Genomic DNA, 22,977 nt, shown 5'->3' with positions numbered 1-22,977 from the left:
CAAAATGGTGGAGATGCATGTCATGTTTTTCAGACAACTAACGGACTGTGCCATGCATGGCTTGTGTTTTTCTTTCTACTGCAGTGTGCACAAAGCAGGCAATGTTTTAATGTATCAACTGCACTTCAGCGATATTTGTTTTGACTTCGGCACTAATAACTGGTGCCCCCGATAGGCTCTGATCATAAGTGGGGCATGGTATCCAATAACTACAACAGATTGCTGAATCTTGTAATTGTATTTTTGTTGTGTGGGTTTCCAAAGTCGTGAAGCGACATACTATTTTACTGTTGATTTCACAATACGACTTCTTGCCGCCATTCAAATTTATAATTAAGTCATTAGCGAATTAGTTCTCGCTAAATAGACACGTTTTACAGTACTCCTTGGCTTGCGCCTTTATGAAATTTACTCCGACACTAGACTCTTGTGGAGTTGTATAGAAAAACTGGGCTGAAAGAATAGGCCATCGCTAACTACTTTATTGGTTCTCCAAGAGAACTGTCAAATACGTCATGCTTAGGGACTAAGCTTCTCTGACAGTCTCGCACTGAACATTTCAGTATAAGTGTATTTAAACAAAGAAAATGTTCGAAAACATGACTCATCAAACGAATGCTGTTCCAGAGCATGCAAGATGTGGTGTATACATGCACACCTATATGAACACTTGCATCAGAATGACATGGCTAATCCATGTACAACACCAACCCAATCAGTGTTTTGGAATATAGGAAGTTTATTAGCAAATCACAACACATCACTTGTCAATAAATACACTTGTGCTAAAATAAGTTGACCAAGAGGTAAAAAAAAACTTACATCAAACTGGCAAAAAACTAAAGGGGGGGGGGGTACAAGACAATCACAACATTTATGTATCGATGTATGGTTCCATTGGCAAGTCCAATAGACACAGCAAAGTTCAGTCTTAATATAGTTTACCAATTGAAATTTCCCACAATTTGTTGTTTTTTTAAAAAAAAAAAGCATTACACCTCATTGCTGCCCGATAGTGATTATTTGATGTGGTTCCCATACAACACAAGGGTCAAATGTGTTTAAAATTTAAAAGCAGTTACAACAATGCAGGTCTTTTAATGAAAGCAACACTGACAAAACTTGCAGATGGCCACCATATCGTGTAAAGAGCCAGCCCACACGTTCCTCTTGGTCATCATGTCCACTTGACTTGTGTAACCAGTGTATGGAGTCAGTGGTGGTAAAAAATGGGACACTATTCATTGAACAAAAATAAGTTACATTGCTCCAGCAAGATCTTCATGGCTAATTGTAAATGAGGTCCATTACCAGTGTTGCAAACTGCCAAGCTACAAGTACAGCTCGTCAGTACATCTTTGAAATGCTAAAATCAGGTTCCCCCACCCATAATCATGTTTTCTAGATGGTCAGAGTATGTGTGTTTAATAGTTTACTGTGTTAGAAAATGAAGTACCATAATTGATTTATTCTTGCACATTACCAGAGATAAACATCAATGTTCTCAATTATCCATATATGGTGATCGAGTATGCTCAAATTATCCATATATGGTGATCGAGTATGCTCAAATTATCCATATATGGTGATCGAGTATGCTCAAATTATCCATATATGGTGATCTAGTCGTAGGCATAAACAGATCCCAGAATGGATGCAACAAGTATTAGAGAGTTTGAATGAGAATACAAATGAAAAATAAAATTTGGACATCAGCAATACATTAATGCAACAAAGTAGTAAAAATGATAATGACAGCTTGGGTGGCGAAGTCATTGCTCCCTCTAACTCAAGGATGAGAAAGTTGGCATAAAACATCATCATAGTAAATATCAATGTTGCTGATCATTTCAAGAAACATTAGCATTGAGTAAATGTTTGTGACTTAAACTTTTAAGACAAAGTTGACAGATTTGTTTATATATTCCTGTAACGTTTCTAATCTACCTAATCAGTTGTTTTTCATATGAAAATTTATTTGTATATTAATGAATATCATCAACAGTATACCAAAATTCATGAACATTTCAGCATTGTAAACTACAGGAGCAGGACTTGGTGCTAAATACTTGATGGTGTTTCATTTAAACTTAGTCCTCTCTGATTCAAGTAATTATTATGACATACTACTGGTGAGCACACTGAACACCCGGCCCATGATGTCCTTCATCAGCGTCATCATCTTCATGATATGCTTCTCGCCCCGAGCGTTTATTGAGTCTTTCTTCATATTCAGTCAGATCAACTTCTTCAACGTTGTCATCCAGTGGTGGCATTTTTGGCCGTGGAGGCAAAAACTTTTCAATCATCTAGAAGGCGAGAGACAAGTTAGTGCAAGTTAGTTGATTTCCCTTGACTAAATCAAAATTGTTTGCTGATTATGTAATGGTTTCTCATACATCAGTCAGAATCAAAATAAATGCTGAAAATAGTTAAGTGATCAAAGTAACACCATATGCCAATGATAAAACTACCCAGTGATTGAAAGACAACATACAATAATGTAACCAATAAAATTGTTAACGATTTAACGTAACTTAAAATCAAAACTTTTGTTGAGGCAAACAATTTGTGATTACTTTAGCCATGTTATTTATGAATAAGTTCACGAGTTCAAGTTGGGGGTGAACTCCAATAAATGCAACATTACCTTTAATTTGTTTTCATCAGCAAAGTTGTTTTCTGGCCATTTAATTTCAAATTTGATATAGAGATTTCCCTTTTCAAATGGACTTTTATACACAGGAAAGCCTTCTCCCACAATAGCCCGCATGCTACCTGTAAGAGTTAATATGGTTACACAAGTCTCAAAACAATAAGTGTTGTCTTAGTGTCAGTACCTTGTAAATGCCATTCCACTGTTGACCTCATAAATGTGCATTTACACGATATTGACCTAAAACCGCACAGCTAGTACACATAATTAACAAGTTGTACCAAGATAAACCGGGAAAACAAATAAATGCAGACACTACCCTCACATCCTTCATTTACATGAACACAAATCATTGGTAAAACCTGGTCATGCAATAGTAAACTGAAATCAGAATGTATAACTTTTCTGATGTGAACTGGTTCTGGAATGGTGGAAAGGCTCGATTTTGATAAATATTTAACTAATATTTAAATATTTTATGCAAGTCCTTGTTTAAAACTAAAAAGATGCTTTGTCATGCACATCACATACACTGAATGCATTTTTATATAGCTATCCAACCAAATCTTATTACAAGCTGATAGGCCTGCCTGACACTGATCTACATTAGGAGAACAGGGGGGTATCAGATAAACTAAAAACTGATACTAAGGTACGACTCCATACAAATAAGAAATCACTGCAACAGGATTTTTCACCATTATATAGCAGCATTCATCAATTTGACCCATGACCTTCCTACCTGGGTTTATCACTCCACCAGGGGCAGACTTGACAAGTAGCCGTCTTCCATCTAAATGTGTAACAGAAATTTGAAATCCACAGAGTGCTTCCGCTAGACCAATGCTATATGACATGTACAGATCCAAACCATCACGTTGAAACACATCATGCTCTCTTTGTTGTAACACTATGATGACATCACCGGGTTCCAAGCCAGGCTACAAAGAAAGCAATGACGTCATATGGTTATGGTTATGTTTAATTTATAATGTCCATGCATCATAACATGATACATTACAAGTTCCCCTGACAGCCTTGCCACATTCTAGGCATGCAATGTAATTATGAAAAACGATGACTTCATAAGTAACAGTAAATTTGATTCAATGGTCAATACATAATTTATCATCGTGGTCATTGATAATGTGTTTTATTTAAACAATAATGAATCGCCCACATTGCCATAATAGAGAAGGATGTATGGCAAGATAATGTGTAAAGTGAAGATAGATCATTCTCTGAATCGAATATGACGATGTAGTCAAATTAGATAATACTGCAGCAACCACAACAGTGCATACTAAGCTGTGTCAGTTTTTAAATTTACATAATATACTCATTCCTGTTTGAAAGATAATATTCTTAGGATTTTGGTTTTGCTAGATAATACTCAGCCTCAGCCGCTTGAGCTGTAATGTATGTGCCATTCCCACAGTGAGCAGTTTCAACTCATTCTTGATATCCCTATAAATGGACATTTTATTGAACTTACCTGTTGGTCACCTTCCCAGCGGAAGGTTATTTTCTGCCCGTCTTTCATTCCTTTATCTACATGTACTTGTAGTATTTTAGACTCTTTAATAACTTTCCTACCATGGCATGTTTTACATCTGTCTTTCTCATTAATTGTTTCCCCTGTGTACGTACAAACAAATCACAATTTTTATTTCTGGCCATTTAGAAACAAACCAAGACTTAAAGGTTATGGGTCACTTGTTAACTTACTTCACCTTCACCGTTACAGTCTGTACACATTGACTCACTCACCTTCACCGTTACAGTCTGTACACATTGACTCACTCACCTTCACCGTTACAGTCTGTACACATTGACTCACTCACCTTCACCGTTACAGTCTGTACACATTAACTCACTCACCTTCACCGTTACAGTCTGTACACATTAACTCACTCACCTTCACCGTTACAGTCTGTACACATTGACTTACTCACCTTCACCATTACAGTCTGTACACATTAACTCACTCACCTTCACCGTTACAGTCTGTACACATTAACTCACTCACCTTCACCGTTACAGTCTGTACACATTGACTGACTCACTCACCTTCACCATTACAGTCTGTACACATTAACTTACTCACCTTCACCGTTACAGTCTGTACACATTGACTCACTCACCTTCACCGTTACAGTCTGTACACATTGACTCACTCACCTTCACCGTTACAGTCTGTACACATTGACTCACTCACCTTCACCGTTACAGTCTGTACACATTGACTCACTCACCTTCACCATTACAGTCTGTACACATTGACTCACTCACCTTCACCGTTACAGTCTGTACACATTGACTCACTCACCTTCACCGTTACAGTCTGTACACATTGACTCACTCACCTTCACCGTTACAGTCTGTACACATTGACTCACTCACCTTCACCGTTACAGTCTGTACACATTAACTCACTCACCTTCACCGTTACAATCTGTACACATTAACTTACTTCACCTTCACCATTACAGTCTGTACACATTAACTCACTCACCTTCACCGTTACAGTCTGTACACATTGACTCACTCACCTTCACCGTTACAGTCTGTACACATTAACTCACTCACCTTCACCGTTACAGTCTGTACACATTAACTCACTCACCTTCACCGTTACAGTCTGTACACATTAACTCACTCACCTTCACCGTTACAGTCTGTACACATTAACTTACTCACCTTCACCATTACAGTCTGTACACATTAACTCACTCACCTTCACCGTTACAGTCTGTACACATTGACTCACTCACCTTCACCGTTACAGTCTGTACACATTGACTCACTCACCTTCACCGTTACAGTCTGTACACATTAACTCACTCACCTTCACCGTTACAGTCTGTACACATTAACTCACTCACCTTCACCGTTACAATCTGTACACATTAACTTACTTCACCTTCACCGTTACAGTCTGTACACATGGACTCACTCACCTTCACCGTTACAGTCTGTACACATTGACTCACTTACCTTCACCATTACAGTCTGTACACATTAACTTACTTCACCTTCACCGTTACAGTCTGTACACATGGACTCACTCACCTTCACTGTTACAGTCTGTACACATTGACTTACTCACCTTCACCATTACAGTCTGTACACATTGACTCACTCACCTTCACCATTACAGTCTGTACACATTGACTCACTCACCTTCACCGTTACAGTCTGTACACATTGACTCACTCACCTTCACCATTACAGTCTGTACACATTGACTCACTCACCTTCACCGTTACAGTCTGTACACATTGACTCACTCACCTTCACTGTTACAGTCTGTACACATTGACTCACTCACCTTCACCATTACAGTCTGTACACATTGACTCACTCACCTTCACCGTTACAGTCTGTACACATTGACTCACTCACCTTCACCGTTACAGTCTGTACACATTGACTCACTCACCTTCACCATTACAGTCTGTACACATTGACTCACTCACCTTCACCGTTACAGTCTGTACACATTAACTTACTCGCCTTCACTGTTACAGTCTGTACACATGGACTCACTCACCTTCACCGTTACAGTCTGTACACATTGACTCACTCACCTTCACCATTAGTCTGTACACATTGACTCACTCACCTTCACCATTACAGTCTGTACACATTGACTCACTCACCTTCACCATTACAGTCTGTACACATGGACTCACTCACCTTCACCGTTACAGTCTGTACACATTGACTCACTCACCTTCACCATTACAGTCTGTACACATTGACTCACTCACCTTCACCGTTACAGTCTGTACACATTAACTTACTCACCTTCACCATTACAGTCTGTACACATTGACTCACTCACCTTCACCGTTACAGTCTGTACACATGGACTCACTCACCTTCACCGTTACAGTTTGTACACATTGACTCACTCACCTTCACCATTACAGTCTGTACACATTGACTCACTCACCTTCACCATTACAGTCTGTACACATTAACTTACTTCACCTTCACTGTTACAGTCTGTACACATTGACTCACTCACCTTCACCGTTACAGTCTGTACACATGGACTCACTCATCTTCACCATTACAGTCTGTACACATTGACTCACTCACCTTCACCGTTACAGTCTGTACACATTGACTCACTCACCTTCACCGTTACAGTCTGTACACATTGACTCACTCACCTTCACCGTTACAGTCTGTACACATTGACTCACTCACCTTCACCGTTACAGTCTGTACACATTGACTCACTCACCTTCACCGTTACAGTCTGTACACATTAACTTACTTCACCTTCACCATTACCATTACAGTCTGTACACATTAACTCACTCACCTTCACCGTTACAGTCTGTACACATTACTCTCTCACCTTCACCGTTACAGTCTGTACACATTAACTCACTCACCTTCACAATTACAGTCTGTACACATTGACTCACTCACCTTCACCATTACAGTCTGCACACATTGACTCACTCACCTTCACCATTACAGTCTGTACACATTGACTCACTCACCTTCACCATTACAGTCTGTACACATTAACTTACTCACCTTCACCGTTACAGTCTGTACACATGGACTCACTCACCTTCACCGTTACAATCTGTACACATTGACTCACTCACCTTCACCATTACAGTCTGTACACATTGACTCACTCACCTTCACCATTACAGTCTGTACACATTAACTTACTCACCTTCACCGTTACAATCTGTACACATTGACTCACTCATCTTCACCATTACAGTCTGTACACATTGACTCACTCACCTTCACTGTTACAGTCTGTACACATTAACTCACTCACCTTCACCGTTACAGTCTGTACACATTGACTCACTCACCTTCACCGTTACAGTCTGTACACATTAACTCACTCACCTTCACCGTTACAGTCTGTACACATTGACTCACTCACCTTCACCGTTACAGTCTGTACACATTAACTTACTTCACCTTCACCATTACCATTACAGTCTGTACACATTAACTCACTTACCTTCACCGTTACAGTCTGTACACATTACTCTCTCACCTTCACCGTTACAGTCTGTACACATTAACACACTCACCTTCACAATTACAGTCTGTACACATTGACTCACTCACCTTCACCATTACAGTCTGTACACATTGACTCACTCACCTTCACCATTACAGTCTGTACACATTGACTCACTCACCTTCACCGTTACAATCTGTACACATTGACTCACTCACCTTCACCATTACAGTCTGTACACATTGACTCACTCACCTTCACCGTTACAGTCTGTACACATGGACTCACTCACCTTCACCGTTACAATCTGTACACATTGACTCACTCACCTTCACCATTACAGTCTGTACACATTAACTCACTCACCTTCACCATTACAGTCTGTACACATTAACTTACTCACCTTCACCGTTACAGTCTATACACATGGACTCACTCACCTTCACCGTTACAGTCTGTACACATTGACTCACTCACCTTCACCGTTACAGTCTGTACACATTGACTCACTCACCTTCACCGTTACAGTCTGTACACATGGACTCACTCATCTTCACCATTACAGTCTGTACACATTGACTCACTCACCTTCACTGTTACAGTCTGTACACATTGACTCACTCACCTTCACCATTACAGTCTGTACACATTGACTCACTCACCTTCACCGTTACAGTCTGTACACATTGACTCACTCACCTTCACCGTTACAGTCTGTACACATTGACTCACTCACCTTCACCATTACAGTCTGTACACATTGACTCACTCACCTTCACCGTTACAGTCTGTACACATTAACTTACTCGCCTTCACTGTTACAGTCTGTACACATTGACTCACTCACCTTCACCGTTACAGTCTGTACACATTGACTCACTCACCTTCACCATTAGTCTGTACACATTGACTCACTCACCTTCACCATTACAGTCTGTACACATTGACTCACTCACCTTCACCATTACAGTCTGTACACATGGACTCACTCACCTTCACCGTTACAGTCTGTACACATTGACTCACTCACCTTCACCATTACAGTCTGTACACATTGACTCACTCACCTTCACCGTTACAGTCTGTACACATTAACTTACTCACCTTCACCATTACAGTCTGTACACATTGACTCACTCACCTTCACCGTTACAGTCTGTACACATGGACTCACTCACCTTCACCGTTACAGTTTGTACACATTGACTCACTCACCTTCACCATTACAGTCTGTACACATTGACTCACTCACCTTCACCATTACAGTCTGTACACATTAACTTACTTCACCTTCACTGTTACAGTCTGTACACATTGACTCACTCACCTTCACCGTTACAGTCTGTACACATGGACTCACTCATCTTCACCATTACAGTCTGTACACATTGACTCACTCACCTTCACCGTTACAGTCTGTACACATTGACTCACTCACCTTCACCGTTACAGTCTGTACACATTGACTCACTCACCTTCACCGTTACAGTCTGTACACATTGACTCACTCACCTTCACCGTTACAGTCTGTACACATTGACTCACTCACCTTCACCGTTACAGTCTGTACACATTAACTTACTTCACCTTCACCATTACCATTACAGTCTGTACACATTAACTCACTCACCTTCACCGTTACAGTCTGTACACATTACTCTCTCACCTTCACCGTTACAGTCTGTACACATTAACTCACTCACCTTCACAATTACAGTCTGTACACATTGACTCACTCACCTTCACCATTACAGTCTGCACACATTGACTCACTCACCTTCACCATTACAGTCTGTACACATTGACTCACTCACCTTCACCATTACAGTCTGTACACATTAACTTACTCACCTTCACCGTTACAGTCTGTACACATGGACTCACTCACCTTCACCGTTACAATCTGTACACATTGACTCACTCACCTTCACCATTACAGTCTGTACACATTGACTCACTCACCTTCACCATTACAGTCTGTACACATTAACTTACTCACCTTCACCGTTACAATCTGTACACATTGACTCACTCATCTTCACCATTACAGTCTGTACACATTGACTCACTCACCTTCACTGTTACAGTCTGTACACATTAACTCACTCACCTTCACCGTTACAGTCTGTACACATTGACTCACTCACCTTCACCGTTACAGTCTGTACACATTGACTCACTCACCTTCACCGTTACAGTCTGTACACATTGACTCACTCACCTTCACCGTTACAGTCTGTACACATTGACTCACTCACCTTCACCGTTACAGTCTGTACACATTAACTTACTTCACCTTCACCATTACCATTACAGTCTGTACACATTAACTCACTTACCTTCACCGTTACAGTCTGTACACATTACTCTCTCACCTTCACCGTTACAGTCTGTACACATTAACTCACTCACCTTCACAATTACAGTCTGTACACATTGACTCACTCACCTTCACCATTACAGTCTGTACACATTGACTCACTCACCTTCACCATTACAGTCTGTACACATTGACTCACTCACCTTCACCGTTACAATCTGTACACATTGACTCACTCACCTTCACCATTACAGTCTGTACACATTGACTCACTCACCTTCACCGTTACAGTCTGTACACATGGACTCACTCACCTTCACCGTTACAATCTGTACACATTGACTCACTCACCTTCACCATTACAGTCTGTACACATTAACTCACTCACCTTCACCATTACAGTCTGTACACATTAACTTACTCACCTTCACCGTTACAGTCTATACACATGGACTCACTCACCTTCACCGTTACAGTCTGTACACATTGACTCACTCACCTTCACCGTTACAGTCTGTACACATTGACTCACTCACCTTCACCGTTACAGTCTGTACACATGGACTCACTCATCTTCACCATTACAGTCTGTACACATTGACTCACTCACCTTCACCGTTACAGTCTGTACACATTGACTCACTCACCTTCACCGTTACAGTCTGTACACATTGACTCACTCACCTTCACCGTTACAGTCTGTACACATTGACTCACTCACCTTCACCGTTACAGTCTGTACACATTGACTCACTCACCTTCACCGTTACAGTCTGTACACATTAACTTACTTCACCTTCACCATTACCATTACAGTCTGTACACATTAACTCACTCACCTTCACCGTTACAGTCTGTACACATTACTCTCTCACCTTCACCGTTACAGTCTGTACACATTAACTCACTCACCTTCACAATTACAGTCTGTACACATTGACTCACTCACCTTCACCATTACAGTCTGCACACATTGACTCACTCACCTTCACCATTACAGTCTGTACACATTGACTCACTCACCTTCACCATTACAGTCTGTACACATTAACTTACTCACCTTCACCGTTACAGTCTGTACACATGGACTCACTCACCTTCACCGTTACAATCTGTACACATTGACTCACTCACCTTCACCATTACAGTCTGTACACATTGACTCACTCACCTTCACCATTACAGTCTGTACACATTAACTTACTCACCTTCACCGTTACAATCTGTACACATTGACTCACTCATCTTCACCATTACAGTCTGTACACATTGACTCACTCACCTTCACTGTTACAGTCTGTACACATTAACTCACTCACCTTCACCGTTACAGTCTGTACACATTGACTCACTCACCTTCACCGTTACAGTCTGTACACATTGACTCACTCACCTTCACCGTTACAGTCTGTACACATTAACTCACTCACCTTCACCGTTACAGTCTGTACACATTAACTTACTTCACCTTCACCATTACCATTACAGTCTGTACACATTAACTCACTTACCTTCACCGTTACAGTCTGTACACATTACTCTCTCACCTTCACCGTTACAGTCTGTACACATTAACTCACTCACCTTCACAATTACAGTCTGTACACATTGACTCACTCACCTTCACCATTACAGTCTGTACACATTGACTCACTCACCTTCACCATTACAGTCTGTACACATTGACTCACTCACCTTCACCGTTACAATCTGTACACATTGACTCACTCACCTTCACCATTACAGTCTGTACACATTGACTCACTCACCTTCACCGTTACAGTCTGTACACATGGACTCACTCACCTTCACCGTTACAATCTGTACACATTGACTCACTCACCTTCACCATTACAGTCTGTACACATTAACTCACTCACCTTCACCATTACAGTCTGTACACATTAACTTACTCACCTTCACCGTTACAATCTGTACACATTGACTCACTCATCTTCACCATTACAGTCTGTACACATTGACTCACTCACCTTCACTGTTACAGTCTGTACACATTAACTCACTCACCTTCACCGTTACAGTTTGTACACATTGACTCACTCACCTTCACCGTTACAGTCTGTACACATTGACTCACTCACCTTCACCGTTACAGTCTGTACACATTAACTTACTTCACCTTCACCATTACCATTACAGTCTGTACACATTAACTCACTCACCTTCACCGTTACAGTCTGTACACATTACTCTCTCACCTTCACCGTTACAGTCTGTACACATTAACTCACTCACCTTCACAATTACAGTCTGTACACATTGACTCACTCACCTTCACCATTACAGTCTGTACACATTGACTCACTCACCTTCACCATTACAGTCTGTACACATTGACTCACTCACCTTCACCATTACAATCTGTACACATTGACTCACTCACCTTCACCATTACAGTCTGTACACATTGACTCACTCACCTTCACCGTTACAGTCTGTACACATGGACTCACTCACCTTCACCGTTACAATCTGTACACATTGACTCACTCACCTTCACCATTACAGTCTGTACACATTAACTCACTCACCTTCACCATTACAGTCTGTACACATTAACTTACTCACCTTCACCGTTACAATCTGTACACATTGACTCACTCATCTTCACCATTACAGTCTGTACACATTGACTCACTCACCTTCACTGTTACAGTCTGTACACATTAACTCACTCACCTTCACCGTTACAGTCTGTACACATTGACTCACTCATCTTCACCATTACAGTCTGTACACATCGACTCACTCACCTTCACTGTTACAGTCTGTACACATTAACTCACTCACCTTCACCGTTACAGTCTGTACACATTGACTCACTCACCTTCACTGTTACAGTCTGTACACATTGACTCACTCACCTTCACCATTACAGTCTGTACACATTGACTCACTCACCTTCACCATTACAGTCTGTACACATCGACTCACTCACCTTCACAGTCTGTACACATTAACTTACTCACCTTCACCGTTACAGTCTGTACACATTAACTTACTCACCTTCACCGTTACAGTCTATACACATGGACTCACTCACCTTCACCGTTACAGTCTGTACACATTGACTCACTCACCTTCACCGTTACAGTCTGTACACATTGACTCACTCACCTTCACCATTACAGTCTGTACACATTGACTCACTCACCTTCACCATTACAGTCTGTACACATTAACTCACTCACCTTCACTGTTACAGTCTGTACACATTGACTTACTCACCTTCACCGTTACAGTCTGTACACATTGACTCACTCACCTTCACCGTTACAGTCTGTACACATTGACTCATTCACCTTCACCGTTACAGTCTGTACACATTGACTCACTCACCTTCACCATTACAGTCTGTACACATTGACTCACTCACCTTCACCGTTACAGTCTGTACACATTGACTCACTCACCTTCACCGTTACAGTCTGTACACATTGACTTACTCACCTTCACCGTTACAGTCTGTACACATTGACTCACTCACCTTCACCGTTACAGTCTGTACACATTGACTCATTCACCTTCACCGTTACAGTCTGTACACATTGACTCACTCACCTTCACTGTTACAGTCTGTACACATTGACTTACTCACCTTCACCGTTACAGTCTGTACACATTGACTCACTCACCTTCACCGTTACAGTCTGTACACATTGACTCACTCACCTTCACAGTCTGTACACATTAACTCACTCACCTTCACTGTTACAGTCTGTACACATGGACTCACTCACCTTCACCGTTACAGTCTGTACACATTGACTCACTCACCTTCACCGTTACAGTCTGTACACATTGACTCACTCACCTTCACCATTACAGTCTGTACACATTGACTCACTCACCTTCACCATTACAGTCTGTACACATTAACTCACTCACCTTCACTGTTACAGTCTGTACACATTGACTTACTCACCTTCACCGTTACAGTCTGTACACATTGACTCACTCACCTTCACCGTTACAGTCTGTACACATTGACTCATTCACCTTCACCGTTACAGTCTGTACACATTGACTCACTCACCTTCACCATTACAGTCTGTACACATTGACTCACTCACCTTCACCGTTACAGTCTGTACACATTGACTCACTCACCTTCACCGTTACAGTCTGTACACATTGACTTACTCACCTTCACCGTTACAGTCTGTACACATTGACTCACTCACCTTCACCGTTACAGTCTGTACACATTGACTCATTCACCTTCACCGTTACAGTCTGTACACATTGACTCACTCACCTTCACTGTTACAGTCTGTACACATTGACTTACTCACCTTCACCGTTACAGTCTGTACACATTGACTCACTCACCTTCACCGTTACAGTCTGTACACATTGACTCACTCACCTTCACAGTCTGTACACATTAACTCACTCACCTTCACTGTTACAGTCTGTACACATTGACTCACTCACCTTCACCGTTACAGTCTGTACACATTGACTCACTCACCTTCACCGTTACAGTCTGTACACATTAACTCACTCACCTTCACCATTACAGTCTGTACACATTAACTCACTCACCTTCACCGTTATAGTCTGTACACATTGACTCACTCACCTTCACCGTTACAGTCTGTACACATTGACTCACTCACCTTCACCATTACAGTCTGTACACATTGACTGCATTTGCTGCACCATACCCGGTGCAAGCTGACGTATCGTTACTTTTACACCACGACCATGGCAGATTCTACAAGTCTGTAAAGCTCCTGTCTTACCACCCTCCCTGTAATTTAACCACATAATAAACATGATCATAGAAATAATATTGTATTTTGTGAACAAATTCAAATACAGAGCTTTGTATTTTCACTATCAAGTATGACAAAAAATTTATTCATAGCTATGTGAAGTAAACGCATTGTGCATGTCATATGGTACCCATATCAAACACCAGTGATAACTGTGGCTTAATAAATACAAAGCATTACATTGGTAATATTATGGAAAACCATACAACTATGAAAGTTGTATTATCTGTTAAAATTATTTGAAGTTTTTAAAATATGCACTAAAATGAGCCATGAACTGGAATGCATAGTTATGGCGTTCACATATTATGTGTGTTGGAACCCGACTGATTTAGCCATAAAAATCCAAACGTACAACAAAGTTTGAAATCCTTCTTTAAAACACACTCAACATAAAGACTTCTAATGGACACCCTAAGATACTGAAAATGCAATCACAGTTTAATATACATGAATGCTTGGCAGTATTTGACTTATTAGTTTATAAAAAATCAACATATCTTGGGAATATCTCAATTGTTGCATTTGGCATATTATTATGGCACATCCTACTTCATATGCTATAGGCTACAAACAAAACGTGTTCAATAACGCAACTTAAAACCCAGATACCAAAGCCAAGGTGCAAGACATTAATAAGTTTACTGGTAATCACTTACCCATTACAAACACGACATATAACATTCTTACTCAATTGCAGTTTAGACATTTTACCATTATATAAATCTTCTAGAGTTACCCTGTAATAAATGCAGGTTATTGCATTTCAATAATTTACTAGTACCGTGGATAAATTTCCATGAAAAAAAAATCATTCTCAGAGAGCATACACTTTAAAATAGCTGCATGACAAATTTTTCTCAATGTACAAATTAACAGAATCCTAATTCAGCTAAGTTGCCAACAATCTCTTTGGGAGAATATACATTATTTTACATCTTGAAATAGAGAAATTACAGATTAGCTAAAATAGACAAAGTTTTACAGTAGTCTGAATACATATGAAATTCATATAAATTGGAGAAAATTTAACATCGTTTCTAGTGCCAAAATAACATTTTTGCGAGTATTGAGACTAGTTTTTCAGAAAATTTTCTAGAGACAATTCAATCTGTGAAACTCTGACACCCTGTTGGAAAGATGTCAACGGCAGAAGAATTTTAGAGTAGAGTACTTACCTAAGTGGATGAACCGTGTCTTCACCTCGTTGCTTTCGCCTCCTGCCACCACCACCACCACCAAAGCCAGGAAATCCACCAAACAAACCGCCTCCCATGCCACCACCAAATAAATGTGAAAATATATCATCTGCTGAACCTGAAAAAACATATAAACAACTCTGCTGTAAGATCAGTCAATAAGGAATTTGGTGGGAATAATGGAGTGCAAGACTAAAAATATTGATTTGTTTTTGGCCCGAGATGTTTCTTTTTTTTGGCTGTTTTTTTCTTGAATTTTGACAGAAACCAAGAAAAAAAATAGTGAGTACTTTTCCTGAAATGTGTGAATATATTGAACAATTACAAAGAACTATGATTACCTATACCATTTTCTATACCATAGTAATGCCAGACAGACAAAGTTAACCTGTATACCTCAAGTTTCTTGTCCCTTCATATACATACGCTTGTTTGTACTGTAATCAGGGGTCGAGTTGAAAAGTGGGGAATCAATTTGGGTTAAAAATTAGTCACTTACCAGGGCCTGCTTCTCCACGAATTCCTTCTATCCCATAAGAATCATAAGTGCTACGTTTCTCTGGGTTTGATAAAACTTCATATGCAAAACTGATTTCTTTGAACTGAAAAGATAAATGTATTTGTGTTATTAGGGGGCATAATATTTTGATATTCATTATTATTTTGATACTGATATTCTAAAAACCAAATCATTCATAAATAGATTATGATCAAATATTGGGGGAAAATTCAGCATGTTAAAAATATAGCATTACTTCAAATGGTACCTTACACAGGCTTTGTTCAGTCAAAGTGACACCTTCCAAAAATAAAATCATTCTCATTTCAGTCAAGATTGTATAATCCACACATAAACAAAAAAAAATATTGTCTGTGTTGTTAAAAAACATCTGAGTCATTAAGAACACCTGAAAATAAAACCAACATGGCCGCCAAAACAAACTTGTGTGCCTCAATAAGCCATCATGTCTGATGTTCTCAAGCATGCCAAGAAACCATTGATCCTGATTGATGTGTTCAAATGTTGATTTGTGATGTTTTTTGTGCTAAACATAGCCGCTCGTCTGTCAAAGGTTAACCAAATGTAAAACATTGATGTGCATATATATCCTTTCATGATTTGTTTTTGTATTATCTTTAAACAAAATCGGTCCAGGTACAAAAAATGTATGTCCAAGAAATGACGATGGACACACATACCTAGAAACTCAAGTTCTAACGGAACCAAGAAAGACAAGAAGCACTGATTATACGATGTATGGTTATCTGCAATAGTGCTTTTTAAATGAGGACACACAACCATATACGGTTATTAAATATGTTGATAAGAACATGAGCCAAATGTTTTCAATAAAGCACTGGTTGAATGTTTATTTGCAAAAGTGTTCCATATATGATTTATATACATTTTTATAAGGTCACATGACCACATATGGTTTATTAAATATGTTGATCAGATTTAGTGTACAATATAACACTGAAAGCTGCAATAGCGTTAATATTGACCCCGTACAGACCGGGCACTGGTAACCACTATATTCCCCGGTGACATAGTTCCATGTGCATAATAAGATGTAGAAATTGGGGGCCCATTTTGGCTTCTAGATATAATAGGAACATGTCAAAGAAATAAGAAACTGAGACATGGACAATTTTAAAGTCAAAACAATGCAAAATAGATTAGGATGTGATACTAAGGATTATTCACAGAGAATATGAGAATAAGAGGTACAGTTGTGATTAATTATTGTGGAATTGATACATCGGCAGGAAGACGTGCTACATGGTAAGTAAACATTGGGCACGATCCCTGATGACTTGCCTTGTCTCCATGGTCAGGATTCTTATCAGGATGAAATTCTTTTGCTAATTTTCTATAAGCCTGAAAAAGAAATAATATTTTAGGGATGCTGTAGATGAAGCAAGTACATATCAATACACCATCATATAGTTCAAGCATGGCGTCAGCAAATCATTACACCTTTATAGCCTTGATTTTGAGTCATTATAAACTCATGAATATGCATAAGGCCATTTGATTTGGAAATCAAATCAGTTATCAAAAACAAGAATAGTGACTTTAACTGTTGAAACAATTTTGCAATTCTGTCTATTGTTAGTGACAGATGTATGACAACAAACTTTCCTGAGCAAGCCCTCTCATGAGTACCGTAAAATCTGTATTAGAAGGCGCATCCCAAATATAATTCGCATTCATTTTTTTTGAGCAATGGAGAACAAACACAAATCACAAATTCTCTAATAGAAACTGTATCCCCTCTGTTGTATTGTCCCATTTTAATAGAATACAGATTTTACAGTACATATACTCTGAAATCAGTGACCTCAGTTTAGGAATGATGACCACATAAAACATTGATCAATCATTACGCATTTGTTTTTCTTTTGCTCGGAAATATCTGAATTACATTGTGTTCTAGAAAATTAACCTCTTAATAACACTCCTAGTTTTGGATCCATGACATTGGTGATAGTTACAGTTCACTCAAACATCACCATTTATCCTGCTTTAGCAAAAAAGAATGGGTGCACAACAAATAGATGTGAGCCAAAGAAACAAATTCAAACCAACAATTGTAACAAAAACAAGATTTATTTATATAAATTTCAAGTGAACATTTAATTCTGTGGTACTGTCATCGGCATATTGTTCCAAACAGCAAAACGGCAACATTGACAACTAAACTGACTGGTTTGCTATGCACACCTGGAGATCATTATGTAATCAGAATAGGTTGGGTAACGGATAGACGTCAAACTAATAGTGGGGGACTCAAACACATTGAATATAAATAGAAGATCATGATGCGATTACCTTTCAATTTATTTTATTCAATCGTATAAATTTGTATATAATAAAGTTATCCAAACAAAATGTATGTAATAACACAGTATGAAATGTCAGGACAGTCAATGGTGCCTAATGTATGTCATTTTAGCCAAATGGTACACCCTCGTAAGAGTTGCTTGAACAAGTTCTTATCATGTAACTACTTTGAAACACCATAGCAAAACACTCAGCAACCTATCGGTAGCTGTTTTGGTGGTACAACAAATAATTTGTTGTACAGTTGAAATACACACATATATGTAACATATGTTTACATCAACCCTATTATACAATAACAGAAGCCATTGCATGGGAAGATGACAACTAAATTTGAATATTGCCAAACACCATAAATCCAGATTGGTCCTTAAGGTAGAGATGCAGTTTATTTTAGTTTTTTTCGTTTTTTATATAGATTTTTATCTAAAGAACATTCTGTGAAAATTTGACCAATGAATTCTTATTAGAACACTGTTAAAATTGCTGGTTATTTTCTGATTAAAAATAAAAAACACTCGCACGTGGCAATGTTTATGTCCAATTGCCTAATTTGCATGAGTAATCAAATAACAGGACCTTTGATTGACAATATGCAAATCGAGATTGTACGGGTCATAGTTCATTCAATTCATGCGCATGTGCAGTTATTCTCAAATCAGTTATCGCTCGCTAGCAAACCAAACATTATATTTCCTCAGCGTTTTTTCCTAATTGTTATCATTACATTATGCGTGGTGTGAAAAGAAAGAGAGGTAGAAAGAAGATTCAGATGATTTCTATGTCGGAAGAGGCAAAAGCTACACTGAAGGCATCAGCCCGCCGAACGAAAAACAAAATCGATGTGAGCGTCCAAACGTGAATTTCCCTGAAGGCGTGAGATTTTATTTTTAAATAATTGTTCTCAAAAAATAAACTGAGCATGTGAAGAATAATTTAACATTGTTTACAGTGATAACAGCTCATTGTCGAAACGAAGCTTACCCATTCACGCTGGTCACAATAAACATCATACTCTTGAATAGGCGTCAATGACTACGGTAAAACTTAGACTATTTTAGGCATCAGGAATGATTGAAATGTCCGAAAATGACTCCAAAATACACCTTAAAAGTCCTATTTTATTTTTTTCTAAATCCCATCCCGAATTTACGGCAGAATCTGGTCCCTAAAATAAGGGACACGTGAGCTTTGATTCTAACCGGATATATTGCACTGGGTCGGGGAGATACGATCATTTGCAAGTTTTGCTAGGTGGTGCGAGACAGCTTTGTTTGCAACCGGACGAACTCCGTTTAATTCAATGAAGCAAACAACTGACAATGTTAAAATAAATTGCAGAGGTACGCTAAAATTAATAGAAAACAAGCAAATAATTTCAATGAAAAATACATCACAGAGAGAGGTAACTTGATACATTAACAACTCTTTTGACGCGCTGACCGCTTCTCCGCATCTGATGTTTTGTTTTCCTTGTCATAATACTTACTGATTGATGATTTTGTTTTGATTTTTGAGTTTTTTAGCCTGCAACTCGGCCACGACCTTTGCTTTTTTCGTGAAAAATGGGGAAGTTTACGTCAATTTGACGGACATTCCATTTTTTTAAACTAACGAAGCACACTGTTTAGCACTCCCATTTTTTTTCATTTGCCGATTTCTATTCAGAAAAATTTGACCGCTCGAAAATGCACCTTAATTTTGCACTCTTAAAACATGTCAGATTTCCAACACAAATTATTTAAAACCGGTCGAAATTTTAAAACTTTTACGTTAGGAGCTGGAGCTCTCTTCTTGCAGGCGACTGTCGGCGGTAGTACAAAAGCATGTTTTGTACATACATTCCGTGCGCTGATTGTCTGCGACTGTCTTAGAAAATCCCTGAATAAGGCGTTACCAAAATCGGAAAAAATAAAAAATTGCCTCCTTAAAAAACGAACAGAATTCAAATATTTCTTTTAACAAATATGTTGCAGTGGGAAAAATGGGATTGGAAACGATGAACAAAACTTCTGTGCCTCACGTTTCGATTCTGGGATTACGCGATTATTCATTATTGTGCGTTCGCTTCCTGGAGTTGCTTCTCAATACTACATAAAAATCATCGAGGATAAATAATTTAATATCCCACTTTGTACTCTTCAAGGTAAACCATAGGCTCTGAAATACTCGTAGATTTTTTATTGAAAATACATCGAAGAGAGGCCATGATGTTTTGATAAAAGGTCACCTTCCTAGGACGGCCCGCTGTTTAATAATTCATGAGATGACGTAATGTTTACTGGGCATTGACACGCGTTTTTACTGACCCCACCAAAACACTGGTATGAATGACATGTTTCTGATTTATATATTCAAGAGCAGTTGTTCTGGTCCAACGATTTTACATAAAATGTCTATGTCTATACGTTAACTTTTAATTACAATAGTCTAGAAAGTATGACAAAGCAGTAATTCCCGGTTTAACGCGCAAATATGCAAATTAGCCTTTTTCTAGTCTTCTATTTTTGGTGAATTCTTGGGTTTTAAATTAAAATAGCTGATAGACGCTTTGGCCATTTGCCTCATAGTGTGTGGCGCGGATCGCGTGGACGGGTTTCATGTTCTCTGCACGTAATAAGCTCGGTTATTAAGCATCCTTTTTTGGGGATGCCCGGTGGCCGAGGGGAAGACGTGTAGTGGCGTGAAGCTAGGCGATTAGGTGCCGTACGCGAGCGCCGGTTCGAGTCACACACGTACATGTAGTACGTATTTACTATAATTAGACATAGTCTTTACCTTGCCGTTTATTCGGTGTTATTTGCTTTCCAATTTAATTGTATATCACCCTTCTAAGGAGACTTATAGTTATCTACAATTGATTAGGAGGGGGCTTGTGTGATGGTTAGAGTTAGAGATGCAAAAGGAACTCTTTTCAAATCATCAACCTATCAACTGGGATAGTAATTTGATCAGACTAGTGGAAGCCAGTCCACCCATAAATTGGGCTGGTATTTGTGAAAAGTAGTAGTATTTTAGCCAGCCAACTCCATCAACCTATCATAAAAGATTGGAATTCAGTAAGAGTGGTGGAAGTGTAGCATAGTATCACCTTTGGGGTTATTTTATACAAGTACTGATATGACACAATCTTTTTGTATTTGCTGGCGTTAACGTCGTTTTCTTATTTTATTTTACTTATGTATCATGGAGGCACAAAATATAATGATATATTAAATCGAATTTGAGAATAGAATGATGAAACAAATCCTTGTCCCTACATCAAAAACTGATAGTAATGCTTATTCATACTGTACAGGAATCTGAATGTTGGAGCAGAACAAGATATTATTATAAATTAACAAGATGTGTTTTATGATAGTTTTTTTATTATCCCCCGGCGTGTGTACAAGTGGGTAAAAAAAACAAGGTACAAAGAAAAACGTCCCTTTTTGTGGGATATGGTTTAAATTGGTGTTTTTTTCAAATTTAACTGTTTTTTGGAAAAAGGGGTTCTTCTAGCTGGTATCATTTCAGGAAAAAAGTAGTCGTTTGGTGAGGTCATTCGCCGTACTTCCGCATGGACCACGCCGAATAATGACGTATGTACCGGCAAAATGATCGAACAAAAACCTGACCATGATTCGACAGATTCAGTTAACGTTCTTGTGATATTTAAACATGAATGTTTATATTGTATTTATATTATGCAGTGAAACAAATTCTTATATAAACAGACTCGCGTAAGAAAAAAATAACAGGGTACAAACCTTCTTAATTTCGCCATCGGATGCGTTTTTCGAAACCCGGAGCACTTTATAAAGATCAACGTCCGCCATATTGGTTCTGATATTCTCGATTCGTCGTGACCTAATGTCATTGCGTGACGTCACATGCAAGAAAATTGACGATACTTCATTTCTGCGAACAGTTCGTAATTCAATTCAAAGAAAATAATGTAAAACACAATATCTTGTATAGTAATGTATCTTCCTTTCGAATTCATTAATTTTGTAAATAAAATTACTATTATCCTCATGGTTACCAGTATGTAATACCCACAGGCCTCTAGTAACCCCCCAACTCATCGGTTATTTTCAAAGTCAACTGTTTGTCGTTTCGCGGCGATCTTTGCAATTTCAAGGGTATGGGGTAAGGTTTT

General features: G+C 38.9%; 1 protein-coding gene across 1 annotated transcript; it reads right to left on the bottom strand.

The window, feature by feature from the left end:
• Positions 1–719: 719 nt before the first annotated feature.
• Positions 720–22,654, bottom strand: LOC100375823 (dnaJ homolog subfamily A member 2-like). Its single transcript, NM_001184923.1, is given in 10 exon segments — positions 720–2,309; positions 2,651–2,778; positions 3,399–3,597; positions 4,152–4,294; positions 14,631–14,764; positions 15,449–15,529; positions 15,968–16,106; positions 16,488–16,590; positions 17,811–17,870; positions 22,586–22,654. Coding segments are annotated over 10 exon segments (1,239 nt in total). The 3' UTR covers positions 720–2,126.
• Positions 22,655–22,977: the final 323 nt, after the last annotated feature.

This window comes from Saccoglossus kowalevskii, chromosome 6 (assembly GCF_978046115.1).
Source record: "Saccoglossus kowalevskii chromosome 6, keSacKowa6.1, whole genome shotgun sequence".
In the NCBI taxonomy this organism is placed as follows: domain Eukaryota; kingdom Metazoa; phylum Hemichordata; class Enteropneusta; family Harrimaniidae; genus Saccoglossus; species Saccoglossus kowalevskii.
Note: the sequence above shows the minus strand (reverse complement) of the source record. Positions and strands in the feature narration are given on the sequence as shown.